Here is a 15,645-nt window from a genome sequence, read left to right on the forward strand (position 1 = left end):
AAACAATACAATTTCTTAAGCATTGCTGCTATTTAAAATATTAAGTAAGAATAAAATAAATTACTGCTCGATCTTCAAAATTGTTTCGAAGGTTCCATTAAGGTCTCTAAGGTTTGGCAAAGGTAAATAATATGCGCAATCATGGAAGAAAACATTCGATTTGCATTAGCAATCACCACTTCATACACGCTCGTTTTTTTTATAAGAATGGTGTAAATCCATTTCATCATGAATATTCTTAACTTTTTTGGAAAAAGCATCCTAAAATATTCTTACAGCATTCTTAGGTTAGGATCCTAATTCAGACTAGATTTAACATTTAGTACATACGTCTCAAGCATAAAATGACACTTTTGTAAAAGAAATGAGCCTTACTTAGGGGTAATTTGCAATTTATGATTGAAAATGCTCTTAAAATGGCTTTCTTAGCTTGAATAGCAAAATTTCCTTGATGGTGATATTCTTAGCATATTCTTAATTTTTTGGCCGTTTTCATCATGGACATACAAAGTGTATTCTTATATAAAAAAGCGTGTAATGGAATGTTTCTTCCATTGTGGTTTAAATGTTTGATGAAATCCTTGCCAAAACACAAAAGACGTTTAAAGTTTTTTTTGCTGATATCATCAATTATTCTCAAATTCCAGTCAATAGTAATATTTCAATCATGTGAAAGATATGAAGATTACAGGCATTTTCATGCAACAATGGCGATCTTGGGTGTAAATTGTTCTTCAAAGTGAACGTGATTCACATTTCCATTGTTTGGTCACTAACTGTTTTTAAAGCTACGCTGTTATCGTATCTTGAGACTCTGATGCTTAACATAATATCTTCAGGGACAACCTTTGTTGTATTCGGTTTAGCAAATCGCAGTAGATTGTGTTTTAAAAATATCCTTAATTTACGATTACCATAAATAAAGATGGACGCGTTTGCAGCACTATTTGTGTGTATTGAAAATACACCAACCATTGAGATAAATTCTAAATGTCCTTTCTGTTCAATCGGTACTTTACTGTATAAAGCGAAATTCAGGAAGATAGCAGTCATATAAACCAACCCTATAATCAGGAAAGTCAATAAAATTCGTAAAACTACGCCACTTAAGATTCTTTCTTTTGATCTGGCTTGCCAAGAATTTTGTCTAACAATAGTTTTCTTCTGTCTTTTCAAAACTTTGGATAATGAAAAATAACATTTGATTGAGTACATATAAACCAAAAAGTCAATAAGCATGATAGAAAAATTAGCATATGTAGTTAAGTTATATATTGTAGCTGCCACAAACCAGGCTCCGTCAGCTATGGATAAGAGAATTATTAGCAAAATATAAATATGGATTTTCTTGTTTGACTTTTTTGGTTTGCCATTTTGACCATGTATAACACATAGATAACGATCATGTGATATAAATACAACTGTAAAACCAGAAATATGTGCTAAACATACTAATGTAAACAGTGTTGCCAGTTCAAGATTAGCACATAACTCACCAGCGAAATTCGTTAATACTGGTGTTATAAGTCCTGAGATACTCAATGATCCTAAAATATCTATGGTACTTAAAAAAAGTACAAGTTGTATTGATTTATTTTTGCGAGTTTGTTGAGTCTTGATCAGACCAATAACGAGAAATAGATTCAAAGATAAAGTTAAAATTCCATTGATGAGTAAATTGTATGTAATCAATGTTATCCGGTGATAGTCGGTCATGTGGAAACGCGGATAGGGTGTGGTTATGTTAAACATGCCCCTCAATAATATATGAAGATGAAATTGTCTTTTACAGTTCTTGATGTGTCGATTCCTACAATGTTTTGATAGAACTTAGGCTACGTCATATCTTCTTTCGTTTCGAGCGCAAAACTCCTCTTCTGGATATGAATATATATATAATATAAAACTCTGTCTTTGTAACAGACGGGTGTTCACCAATTTTGGCAAGCTCTTTGCAATCTTTCAAAGAATGATTCAAAACTAAAATAGAAATACAAAAGAAAAATAACTAACTTGAACAAAAACAAAAGTGTGAAATTGACACGCCTACTTGTGGAAAATCTAAGTTCTAGCGATAATGTATAGTATATACAAAAGAAAACTCATGTTGAAAGAAAATTGAATGCCTGAGTTTAAGTATAAGTGAAAATCTAAGTTGAAAATGTAAGTTGAAAATGTAAGTTGAAGTATAAATTGAAAGTATAAGTTGAAAGAAAAATGTAAAAATATATAAGTTCTATTTACCAGCATGCCAGGAAATTGATATTGTGATGGTCCTGAACACAAAAGAGCTTGAGCTTGAAGTTGAACAAAGTTTGATTGATTAGAAGTGCTATCAACCTAGCTTAAGAGCTAACTAACTTGAATGATGTAGCCATCTTGAATTGATTTGAAAATTGAGTTTGAGAGATGTTAACTCCTCAAAAGCTAGTTGACAACTGATGACAAAAAAACAAAGTGCTGGTTTTGTATCAAAAAGCAAAGTGGACAAAAATTATAAAAAACTAAGTTGATATGTAATAAATTATGAATAAATAAATTATTTTTTGTGTATAAATTATATAAATTATTTTAAAATTGAATTGTGTGTAAAATGCAGAACAAACCAAAGGACAAAGACCAGAACAAAGTGGACATGCAAGAAAACTTACAAAATGTGTCTAGACCCTTAGGAAAGCTCTGTCCACATGTGGCAAAAACAGAAAGACACTGAAAAAACACAGAAAACTCAAATATGTATATTTTTTGTAAATTTTGAATAAGAATAAGATAAAAGCATTTCAACCAGACCAAAACATAATAAATGAAATTTTGCATTTCATGAATTTCTTTAGTTTACACTGCCCGGCCGGCATATGCAAAATTTCAATTGCTCAAGTTATCAATATCACTTATAATCAATTCATGAAATAAAGGCAATTCATCCACAGGGTGTATCATAACCAAGCCACGTACTGCACGAAAGGTGGTACGATTGACATTTTCGGTGTGGTTACGATATTCGACTTGGCACCTTCGAATACGATCATCCTTGCTTGTTTCGACGCTTTTGATCTTTCCATATTGATATGTGTTGCATAACTGGCTTTCCTGCTTTAGGAAAAGTACAATATCACCAACTTTCAAATTAAATGTGTTATCAAACCATTTTGGCTGATGCATAAGCTTTGGCAGATGAACGGTTAGCCATACTTCAAACCAGGCATTGAATAGCTCCTCATTTTGTTTGAGAAACTTGTCGGGTTTTGAGGTGATATTGACAGGAAATGATGGACTCCTGTTATTGTTACGACCTAACAGAAGTCGGTTTGGAGTTAAGATGTCGGAGACTTCAAACTCTGAATGTCCATAGAGGGCCAGTGGTGCGTCGTTGATGGTGTTTGACAGCTGGCTGGCGACGGTTTCCCATTGAAGCACGGAGAAACGATACTTGTCAAAGTTGATGTTGAGTGATTTCTTGATTTCCTGGATTTTCCGCTCCACCTTGCCATGCATGTGATGACCGGATACAGGACAGGTTTGAAAATCGACAAGAACATCTTGAAACAGGCGGTTTTGGATATCCCGAAAGGAAAGTTTAAGCGTTCCGCATCCCTTGACTAGTTGACTTCCTTCGTCAGGTAGTAGGTACTTGGGATATCCAACTTCGCTGGCAAATCGTGTAAATGATAAGATGAATGCTGGCGTACTATAATCATCCATGATCTTGATCTTTGTAGCGGATGTTGTTGTGCAGCAAAAGATTACCATCCATATTTTGATTGTGGTACGTTTGTGGAAGTTTGAGTATGAAGTAAATGGTCCACACAAATCCACTTGTGTTGAATAGAATGGAGGGGCGATGTTCAAATTGTGGTCTGATATCGGTCCCATTTCCACATTGATTGTTTTCTTTGCGATGTATCTGCATCTTTCACAGCGTCTTCGGACGAGCTTGACAAGATCACGACCATCAATGATATAGGATATTTGAAGGACATAACGGAGAACAGTTTCAACTCCAGCATGTTTGGCAACTGGATGGTTCCAATGGACATGATCGACAATGCTGTAGGCAATCGGTGAGTGTCTGTCGACCAGTGGGACGAAGAATGATGATGCGGTGAGGTCAAGCATTATGTTGGTGAGCTTTCCAGTTGCTGTCACATTGTTTGTAGGTAGAATTCTGCCAGTGTAATGTAAGATTCCATCCTTCATTGTTGAGATTCGTTCATACTTCTTTTTCAATGAGAACGATTGTACTTCCTCTGTTGCTTTAGTGAAGAAGTATTGAAAAGTTGATTTTTCACATGGTTGAAGAGCGATACGTGACAATCTTTTCTTGCGACATGCAAAGTTTGATACAAATTGAAATATCGCGCTCATGATTGCCAATGATTTTGTCCAACCATACTTCATTGGGTTCACAAGGTACTCTGAGAAGTCGAACCGTTGATTTATGGATGAAAAGTGGATGGATGGAGGTATAGTGATTGGATCAACAATTGGGAGAATCTGTTCTTTCTTTGCAGCTTTGAGTTCTTCATTTGTGAGTTTGACTTGATCGACAGATTTCACGGGGAAGGTATCCTCAGGATCATGCATCCAATCAAACCCGTTGAACCAAGTTGAATTTGATGATACATCAGAAATGGTTGTACCTCTCCCTAGTTCCAATGTCTGCGATCATATTTTCGGTCGAGACAAACTTCCATGATGCTAGTTCAGTGAATCGGTGGACTTCAGTAACACGACTGCGGACCCATGGCTTTAGTTGCTTCTCAACACCATTGATCCAGAACAAGGCAATTTGGCTGTCTGTCAGTTTCAAGCTTGATTTGAGGTTTGATCCAAAGGCTCTTCTAACGACTTCTCCAGTGTGTGCGTTGAGAGTTGCTGCAAAGAGTTCACCTCTTGGTTGAGTAGTTCCATCTGGGATGAGTCTTGAGCGTGCGAAAACAAGTTGGCATGAAAACTTCCCACACTTTCTCTTGAAACGTGCGTAGATTGCAACACACATGCGATGTTTTTAGAAGCGTCTGCTGTATCGATTGAGTTGATCTCTAAATTGATGGCATCCTCTGGTACGATTGCACGTCTGTATTTTATTTGGGAGATTTCTTCCATCATTTTGAAATGTGAGTCCCATATTTGTCGAAGATTGTCTGGGATACGATCGTCCCATCCAATGCCAAGATCAACAAGGTGATGTAGATCAAGCTTCATTGCGGCTGTCAGTGGTGTGATTTTCCCAGATATGTCATAGAGTTCAGCTACTTTTGAGACACATTGTCTGCGAGTGAGGTTAAGTGGTACATCATTGATTTTGACAGGTTTCTTGCCTCTGACTTTCTTGGCAAAGTTTAGCTCGCTGACATCTAATGACACAACATCTTCTTCCGGATACCACTTCATTCCAGCGACACCAATGCTTTCACCATCTGATGTCAGGTCTGGCTTTGGTTTTTGGTGGGAGAATGTTATTCCTTTGAGTGAGAAACCTCCACGATTGACCACGATCTCAAGTTCATCAGCACGTTGAGTGGCAAGCTCCATTGACTTCTCACCGGATAGACAGTCGTCAACATAGATATCCTTCATGACGATTTTAGCAACTTCTGGGTAGTCTTCAGAGGACAGTCGTCCGGTTTCCCTCAGGGCTCGCTCTGATTGATTACCTGATGACTTCACACCATAGATCAATGTCTTTATGACTTTCTCTTTTGGGATTTTGGTTTTGTCAAGTTGTTCCTCCCAGATATATCGTTGTAGGCACCAATGATGTTCACGAAGACGAACTGAATTATACATCTTCCTAATGTCAGTGTGGAAGGCTGTATGATGTAGCGACCATCGTATAAGAATTTCAACTAGTCGGTTCATGTTGTTGGTTCCCTTCGCAAGGATGTCGTTCAGACTGTATCCTGAATCAGTGGGTTGCGATGCATCAAAAACGATTCTGCAGGGCGTGGATAGAGAGTTTGGCTTCCACACAGCTCTCCAGGGGATGAAGTTGACTACTTTTGGTGTTGGATAGCATCTGTTGTTGTTGTGGTGTTAAGTTCTCCACGTAATCAACGTAGCCCATTGATTGTAACTTGGCTTCTGATGTGATGACATCCTTCTTGTCTGATGGTTCCTTGTCCAACTTCCTCAGTTGTTGGAAGTATACCTTCAGTGCCTTGTGTTTGTTGTTGACAAGTTTTGTCTCAGGGTTGTGGAGTAGTGGCAGGCTTGCGTGTGAGATACGATTCTTTAACTCAACTGAAACAGATTGATTGATTAAGTGTTGCTCCACTTCTTCTTTCAGGCTGATGGATTCGATTGATTCGCTTATCTTGCACTCTTTACAGTCTCTGCAGTGAACACATCGATATGTGATTTGACTTCCGGCATTCTCAGCTTCTTCAAAGACTTTGCTGTTTCTGGTGACGAGTGCTGTTGGGTGTTGGTCGTCAAACTCCAGCATGAGGTTTTGTTGGTGATCCTTTTCAACTTTGACGTGAATTAGGTCAACTTCTGGAAGAGTAGTCAGTTGATGGCTTGATAGTTTACGATGAGTTGCAAGGAATGTATTCATTTGGTTGACTGCAATGTGATGCTGGTTGATGATGTTGAAGGCACGATGAGGGCCTCCTACAACGCCACGGCTGCCATCGCTGTTATTGAACAAGGATTGGAATATTGTCAAGCCGGTTGTCAGTTGGAACACTTCCTTTGGATGATATCGATGATACTTGATACCTAGCATGATATCTACTTCCCCACCAACGGATGATGGGAGTGATGGTAGGTCATCTGGGTTGCCTCCAGTCTTCTGAAATGCTGAGATGATATCCTCCTCCACTTGTTTGAGCTCATACGTGGGGAAGGTTGACGTGATCTTTGGAAGACAAAGTCCTTTTAATTGTGCATCATAACCGTTGTGTAGTGGGATGTTGACTTTGTAGGATCCAGAACTGTAGGTTTGAACGTTACCAACACCTCCAATTGGGATGTCACCACTATACTCTACCTTGGCTCTCTCACCAAGACGTTTGACAGCATTCTCCGAAATGACCATGTCACTACAGCCAGAATCGAAGAATATGGTAAATAGCTGGCCATCAACAATAACTGTTTGTAGGATGTAGATTGCATCATTGTCGTCGTCATTGTCAGTACTGTCAACATCTGATGGTTGTGTAGTCTTACGTCTTGAGTTGTAGGACTGAGTGTCGATATGAAATACCAGTTTGATGTCTTTGGAGAATTGTTGAAGTCTCGTTTGTCGTAGGATGCATCTTTCTTTGAAGTTCTGAAGGACTTGGTGGCATTCAGGCGTTGAGGCATGGTCTTGGCAGACGAGAACATGCTTCTTGACGTCGAAGTTGTCGTGAGATGGGTGTGGACAGGTGAACTCGCGTTGACACCGTCCCTCCTGGTGTTTTCCTTTTGATTGTTGAGCGCCTGGAAACAGACACTGTGTGCAGTAACCCTTTTGGCGTAGGGTGTTGAATCGTTGGGATGGCTTCATTTGGACGAATTCTGGACATGAGAAATATTGTAATAACTTTGAGTTATTGGGTCCATTTGTCTGGATGTGTCCTGTTGCACCACAGATGAAACACTTTGTTTGGATGATCGGATTTTTGTAGTCTGTATGGTGTGAACTTCTACCACCTCCTGATGGTCCTTGTTTGCCATTCCCTGGTGTTTGTTTACCAGTATCGCTTGTTGGTTGAGAACAGTGTAACAGTTTGAGTTGTTGGATTGAGAGCTCTGTTTCGAGGAATTTGATAAACTCCTCCCATACATCTGGCTGATTGAGTGTTTTTCCTTCAAGAAAGGAAAACCATTTGGTTTGACGTGCATCATCCATCAACTGATAGATGTCTTCAAGTGTTTTCCCATAAAAGAGAAAATTTTCAATTTGATGTTTTCGAGACAAGTTCATTGCATCACGCATAAAGTTAAGCATGCTACTGATTGTTTCAATTTGCTTCTCAGGATCACGATTACGCCATAGGCGGGTTGCCTTGTTTAATGTAGAAAGTTTCTTTGATAGAAGAAGTTTCGGATCACCATATGACGACTTTAGTCTACGCCATATTTCATCAATGTCATCAACTCCTTTAACAAGGGTAAGGGCTGGGCCTTCAAGATAGTTGTTCTTAATCAAATCAGGAAGGTGAGCAGTTGGTGTTGATTTAGCATGCAACTTGTCGAAATCAGTTTTAAATGAATAAAAGTCTGAAGATGAGTCATACCCTTTAAACTTGCTTAGTTTAATGTTCAGTTTGGATGATTGAAATTTTTGTTCTTTGGCAATCTCCTGATGTTTGAGTGTTGCTTCAAGGTTTGTAACATACATGGATTTCGAAACAACTAGTGCATCATATGAAGTAGTGACAGTTTTGATCTCATCATTTGGAAAGTTATGTTGACTTAGAAGGATTTTCTCCATCTGTTTCGAAAGATTGTTCATACTCTGTTGATTAGCAGAAATGTTGCGTTCAGCTAGAATAAGTTCGTCATAATTAAATTCAGCTGGTTTCTTGTCGAAGACTGCCTTGAGCGTTTTGATGGTTCCCTTAACCTCCTTCATTAGGAAGTCAGAGACAAGTTTGTTTTGATGAGCATCTTGTATTGGTTTATCGATAGGGCGTACTGATTGGCGACGACTATGGATGCGCTGGATAATTTCTCTTGTGTTAGTAATTGCATCATTAAAAACTTTAAGGAATGTTTTTTTTCATATACATCCTCATCTGTGATCACCTTTGAAAGTTCACTGTGGATTATCTTCAATCGATTACGCATTTTCATTAGATTCTGAAGCACATCTTCAAGTTCATTAAATGACATAAATTCAATATCGTAATCCATACCGAAGTCAGCAATGTCACTGCAAAGGACGTTATGTTCAACGGAAAGTTGCTTGATATCGTGATCCATTGTTGATTCAGTTTGTTCTTGGAGTGATAAAGTTTGAATGAGTTTTGAAAGGTTGGCGTCAGTTGAGGATGTGTCACTCTGATCACTCTCATAAAGGCTTTCGTACAAATTGAAAGTAGTTTGAAGTGATGACTTCTCAAGGTTGGTTTCACTATCACTTGATGTAGGGCTTGTTGATACAGTTGGTTGATTGGGTGGTAATCGTTGACCACTATTAGCAAATGATTTGTAATTGATTGGTTTGGTCGCAGCTTCACGTTTGCTACGGCGCATGAAGATGGTTGGCTGTTTTGAATGTAACAGACGGGTGTTCACCAATTTTGGCAAGCTCTTTGCAATCTTTCAAAGAATGATTCAAAACTAAAATAGAAATACAAAAGAAAAATAACTAACTTGAACAAAAACAAAAGTGTGAAATTGACACGCCTACTTGTGGAAAATCTAAGTTCTAGCGATAATGTATAGTATATACAAAAGAAAACTCATGTTGAAAGAAAATTGAATGCCTGAGTTTAAGTATAAGTGAAAATCTAAGTTGAAAATGTAAGTTGAAAATGTAAGTTGAAGTATAAATTGAAAGTATAAGTTGAAAGAAAAATGTAAAAATATATAAGTTCTATTTACCAGCATGCCAGGAAATTGATATTGTGATGGTCCTGAACACAAAAGAGCTTGAGCTTGAAGTTGAACAAAGTTTGATTGATTAGAAGTGCTATCAACCTAGCTTAAGAGCTAACTAACTTGAATGATGTAGCCATCTTGAATTGATTTGAAAATTGAGTTTGAGAGATGTTAACTCCTCAAAAGCTAGTTGACAACTGATGACAAAAAACAAAGTGCTGGTTTTGTATCAAAAAGCAAAGTGGACAAAAATTATAAAAAACTAAGTTGATATGTAATAAATTATGAATAAATAAATTATTTTTTGTGTATAAATTATATAAATTATTTTAAAATTGAATTGTGTGTAAAATGCAGAACAAACCAAAGGACAAAGACCAGAACAAAGTGGACATGCAAGAAAACTTACAAAATGTGTCTAGACCCTTAGGAAAGCTCTGTCCACATGTGGCAAAAACAGAAAGACACTGAAAAACACAGAAAACTCAAATATGTATATTTTTTGTAAATTTTGAATAAGAATAAGATAAAAGCATTTCAACCAGACCAAAACATAATAAATGAAATTTTGCATTTCATGAATTTCTTTAGTTTACAGTCTTTATATTAATTTCTGTCAATTATTTTCTAATGTTACATAAAATGAACTAAAGGGGAAAAATCTTATATATCTTTAAAATGTTCTATTGTATTCAGGGACAAAGTTTGAGGCTTGGGTCGGATATATATTTCATTATCAGAATTCTTTGTTTCAATTGAACCATACAGTTATTATATATAACACCTTCAAGTCATTGAAATCTTTTAATATTAAATCGTACTAAAACGCTCTAAAACCCATAGCCTACGCATTTTCGCCCCTTTTGCTTTCTCACATATTGGCTGAGTTATAGACATAAATTTAGATATTCCTTCTACTTCTACTTCAACTTCAATTTATTGCCAGGTGTAAAGGTGTAAAAAAACAAAGGGGCGCCGAATTAGTAATAAGAGGCGTCTTTATGCACCCTTTGTATTTCGGTTCCTCCCTGGGGGGGGGAGGTTTATTCGACCCCCCCCCCATTTATTTTGTGAGAAAGGAAATCAATGAACAACAATAAAAGAAATACATAAAGAGAAGAGAAAAATATAAAACTTTCAGTGTAATTTCTGTAATTTACTTTCCTAACTGGGAAACAGTAGTGAAAGCCATTGTGCGATTAGTACTAGTACAAAACATACGATTCCGAGGTAATCGTCAGTAAATCGTCAGAAAAGAATAAGGGGACAAAAGTGTCCCCCCGCCGAAGTGTGCAAAAAGTGGTAATAGTGCAATTAACGATTAATCGCACTCCTCTAAACCAATCAGATTCGAGTAATTTTGCACGGCTGACGAGTGTAGTGTATGTAATCACATAATAACTCGTACAATTCAAAAATTGCACTCGTGATTTTTTTGTTTCGAATTTCCCTCGTCCTTTCGGACTCGGAAAATTAATAACAAAAAAATCACTCGTGCAATTATATTCGAATTACTTTAGGCGTACAAACTTTCGCGAGCAGAAACTTTCGCGAGGACGAAAAATCGCCAAATTCACGACATTTACTTTCGCGAATTTAAGCGAGCATAAACTTTCGCGAATCAAGACGTAAAATTGAGAATTTTCACATGGAAAAATAGCTTAGAGGGACAAATACTTCTTGGATTGGCTTTCAAACATTTGTCCTTTGTCTTATCAGTCTTTTAACAGGCTAAAAAGTGCCATAAAGTTACATTTTATTCAAAGTTTGAAGTTTAAAACAGATTTTCTATTTTGTCAAGGATTTTTCGCGAGCATAAACTTTCGCGAATGGCCCTTCCTAGAATTTTTAAATACATTTACTTTCGCGAAAAGGGCCAAAATAATATATCTCCAGGATAAAATCCCGATAAAATTTTAAAAGATATCTTTCATCACAACAGAAAGTAAAAAAGTGCACTACTCAGAGTTTCGTGCTACTGCACTTTTCAAATGTACAAAATAAAATCTCCAGGATAGGTAGTCCCTTAAGGAGTCGTTCGATTTGTGTTCTTCGGACTTAAAACAAGCCTTGTAATGCACAAGAGTCTGCAATAATAATTTCAGACCGACTGTCGAAACTATCTATGCAAGAATTTCATTAGCCCTCTCCCAAGGGGTTTGTGTGATGGGGTGATTGGACCACAGATCTGTAAAGCCCGAAGGGCTAGATTTGCGGCCTTGGTCAAAAAGTGAAGCTCATCTTTGGAAGGATTTCCTACCAGAGTCAAGTGACTAAAATATGCAATTTCACCGGTTTGAGAGATGTGAAATAGCGTTTGCCGCCTACTTTTTTTTATCTCGCGCTCCGAAAACAATTAAAATGCTAGATCCTATCCATCGGCACGAAATTTAAAAAGTCAAATTTTTGCTTCACTTTTTTTTGCTGGAGAAAGCTTAAAGTTGCCTATCTAGCCCTTCGGGCTTTACAGATATCTGTGTATTGGACCCTGACTTGATGATGGCTTTGTGATTTATGATTTTAAAAACTGTGATTCCGTTTTGGTGTGAGAATCTTTTCAAGCATGATCTTTCATCACCGCTTATTCACAAAAGCAAAAGAAACAGTATGGCATAACAGCTCTGTTTGTTGGATACATTTTCCGTCCATGTTTTTAGAGATTTACTTCTCTTTCCTTTTCATTTGTCATCAAATCTAAAGATGTTGTCTTTATCAGCCGGGGAGACTAAGATTGTATTTGCTCGGTATCTGATTCTTGAAATCTTTTCATTACGATTTGAAAAAGCAGCACTTTCATTGATGGTTGGCTGTCCTGTAAAGCGTATTGTCTTAAGGAATAATTGTCGTAGTTTTTTATTGCCGTAGATAAAAAAACCAGCATTGACAGCTCCGTTTGTATGAATAGTAAAAAGTCCTATAAATAATAAACATTCCAAATGTCCTTTCCACTGTATCGATGCTTTGGCGATGAAAATGTTGTAGATAATGATACATGATAGATAAAGCGAGAATAAACCCCAAAGTGAAACTGTGATTCGTTTAGCAATACCGATTAGATATTGGTCTTTCATCTTGGAAGTTTCAGAATTGATTTGCGATACTTGGTTTTTCTTGACCAAAGCATTTGTAAACGATCGATAGCAATACATGGCGAAAGCAAATATCAACAAGTCAATCACCAGGCCAATGATATTGGCGGTGGTTTCGAAATTATAGATTGAAGCTGCCACGAAAAGAATACCAAAAGATAATGATATAGCTAGAATGCTTGTTGTTAGAAAGTTCATTTTTCTTGAGGATAATTTCCAGGTAGTGTTGTTGTTATGTTTTACGCATAAATATCGATCATAGGATATGAGTACCACGATGTAACTCGAGCAATGTCCCAAGCTGACCAGGAAAAATAAAGTTACCATTTCAAAATCATTGTTGACCTCATATGAGTATGTCGTTAGGAGAATCGTGATTAGACTAGAAGCTGAGATTGCTCCAACAATATCAGACATGCTTAAAAGGAGTACAAGTTGTATTGATTTGTTTTTGCGAACTGGTTGAGTCTTGATAAGACCAATAACGATAAATAGATTCAAAGATAAAGTTAATATTCCATTGATGAGTAAATTGTATGTAACCAGTGTTATCCGGTGATAGTCGGTCATGTGAAAACGTGGATACGCTGTCTCAGAAGTCTTATTCATCTTTACTATAAGTGTTTTGATGAAAAAATGAAACGAAGCCAACCGGCTGTGTCAGTAGCTTTTTCAGTTGATACTTAAATGGTAAAATATCGTCATTTTACAAAACTTTCACCAGGGTTGACTACTAGAGGTTGATTGTTGCAAAGTTGTTAAAATTGATTTTTTTGACGATAACTCTTCCCTGTTTTTATCAATTCATCTCAATGGTAAACTGCTAAGTAGGAAAAGTCTCTGAGTGAGTGTTCCAGTGAGAAGCCCAGTTGAATAATTGAGATATATTTCGCGTTTTAAAAATGTGACCATTTTTTTCTCGCAAAATGAAAGATATATTCTATTTCGGGTATAAAATTGAACCAATTTGTTTGGTCTATTCATAAGGTGCAAGGTTAGATATATTGCTTTTAGGGCTTAAAAAATTTCCCTAAAATTATTGCCAATTTATTTCACAATGTATAGAGAATATATTATAAAATACAATTAGGGTAATCAAGTGTTTTTCTTGTTAAATATGCGCACTTTTGAACTACTAATTATCTGGTTCTGCTAGTATTGGTACTTTTTCACTTAAAGCTTTCTGCTAAACCACATTACCCACAAATTTCACACCAACAATATTTCAATTCAGCTGCGTACTGAGCTTTCACTATAATGTCCGGAAGAACTCTCTCAAAATAACGGAATCTACATCCTCTGAAACTCCCTTTCATTAACTCATTAAACACCCCTGTCTCACAGCCTCGGTAAAATATTTTTCCTTATTGGGGATAAAAACTCCTATTACAATTTTCCAGTGGGGATGAAATTCCAAGGTATTTTTCCACCGGGGACGAACTTTTACTTTAAGGGTATAAAGTTTCGCGGGCAGAAAGTTTCAAGAAGTCAAAAAGTCGTGAAATTTAGCGAATTTAAGTTTCACGAATTGTTTAGCCGAAATTTCACAGATAGAACTTTCGCGAATTCTTATAAAATTTACCTTTTTTGGTAACAAAAACTCATAATACACGAAAGAATTTAGCAAACAGTGTATTTTTCGCGAAAAAAAACTTTTGCGTTTTTAAGGTTTAATCTCTGGCAGAAACTTTCGCGAAAAAGGATCAAAATCGCGAAAAATGCGAAAGTTTCTGCCCGTGAAGGTTTCTGCCCTTAAAGTAGCCAATTTTTTTCAGTGGGACTGGGATCCCAGCGGGTTTGGGACACAGGGGTGTATTAAATGCCATCACTCCTACAACCAAAAGAAAATACCAATCTCGACGTGATTTGAAAGATATTTGAGCCGTGATGCGTGATTTGGACTTTTTTTAAAAGGATGCGTGATTATCCAAATTTTTTGCTGATTTTCGTGATTGTGATTGAAGACAAAAATTGCATTAATTTTCATTCCGACAGGGTAAAAAAAAAACAGGCCAGAACGCTAAGTTGCGGCACTCCTAGGTCCAGACTTCCACCGGTACAGGATCAAAAAAATGGGGTGATCTCACAGTGGCACTTAATGGGTTAAGATCGAAAATTGGTACACCCGTAAGCTACAATCATGGTCAAAATCTATTGAGAATTTAGCTTGTTTCCTCGTTTTTCGAAATTTGGTGTTCGAGCAAGAAACTCGATTTTGGGCTATCTTTTAAATTTAATTGGATATTTCAATTTAACAAGGATTTATAGACTTCCAGGCTATATTCTGAGCCTTATTGGACCATTTTTGAACTTTTGGATCCTCAGACCTCAGGCGCTAAAGTCTTACGACAATGATTGTACGTGTTCTCATTCTCCCTCAAATCTCAGTCTAAATGTTCTTAAACTAATAATGAAAATGTGTATTGGGCTCTTCCAGAAAAAATTCGTACATGGGGGGTGGAGAATATTTTGTCCGGGGGTAGCAAAAAGTCATCAAAATTTGCCTTGTCCGGGGGGTAAATTCGCTCTGTCCGGGGGTCAGCAGATGCTTGTCCGGGGGGGGGGCCAAAAGTCACCCTGTTCGGGGGGTAAATCACTAAAAATTGTTATATCCTCCACCCCCCATGTAAAATTTTTTTTCTGGAAGAGCCCATTGCGTGATTTCAAAAACCGTTGGATGGGATTTTTTTATAAGCAATTAAACATTTTTGTACCACATTTGTTGGTTTTATGTCTTCAATTATGAAATTTCTCAAAATTTTCATTATTAATGAAATATTTTGAAATGTTGAGAGAAAAGTTATCGAAAAATTGAATCATATTTTAATTAAATTTCCATTTTGCCCATTTTTTGAAAACGGACTCCCTTCTGAACTTCGAAAAAAATGAAAACAAACAATTGTTCTATTTAGGAAACTAATTTATTTTTCTCGTTAATTTCAAATATTTATTATATTTTTGTGTGAAAAGAAAGATTTCTTCATATTTTAAAAGTACTTTCTTTCCTTTAAATAAAATT

The 15,645-nt window shown here is 36.7% G+C and overlaps 2 protein-coding genes across 2 annotated transcripts; both read right to left on the reverse strand.

Annotated features, from left to right (window-relative positions):
• Nucleotides 1-2,865: 2,865 nt before the first annotated feature.
• Nucleotides 2,866-4,584, reverse strand: LOC136820880 (uncharacterized). The gene has a single exon (XM_067077119.1). The coding sequence runs from the start codon at nt 4,582-4,584 to the stop codon at nt 2,866-2,868; it is 1,719 nt and encodes a 572-aa protein (XP_066933220.1).
• A 222-nt stretch (nt 4,585-4,806) lies between these two features.
• Nucleotides 4,807-5,790, reverse strand: LOC136820881 (uncharacterized). Its single transcript, XM_067077120.1, has one exon. The coding sequence runs from the start codon at nt 5,788-5,790 to the stop codon at nt 4,807-4,809; it is 984 nt and encodes a 327-aa protein (XP_066933221.1).
• Nucleotides 5,791-15,645: the final 9,855 nt, after the last annotated feature.

Source organism: Clytia hemisphaerica, unplaced genomic scaffold, assembly GCF_902728285.1.
Source record: "Clytia hemisphaerica strain Z4C2 unplaced genomic scaffold, Clytia hemisphaerica genome assembly, whole genome shotgun sequence".
In the NCBI taxonomy this organism is placed as follows: Eukaryota; Metazoa; Cnidaria; class Hydrozoa; order Leptothecata; family Clytiidae; genus Clytia; species Clytia hemisphaerica.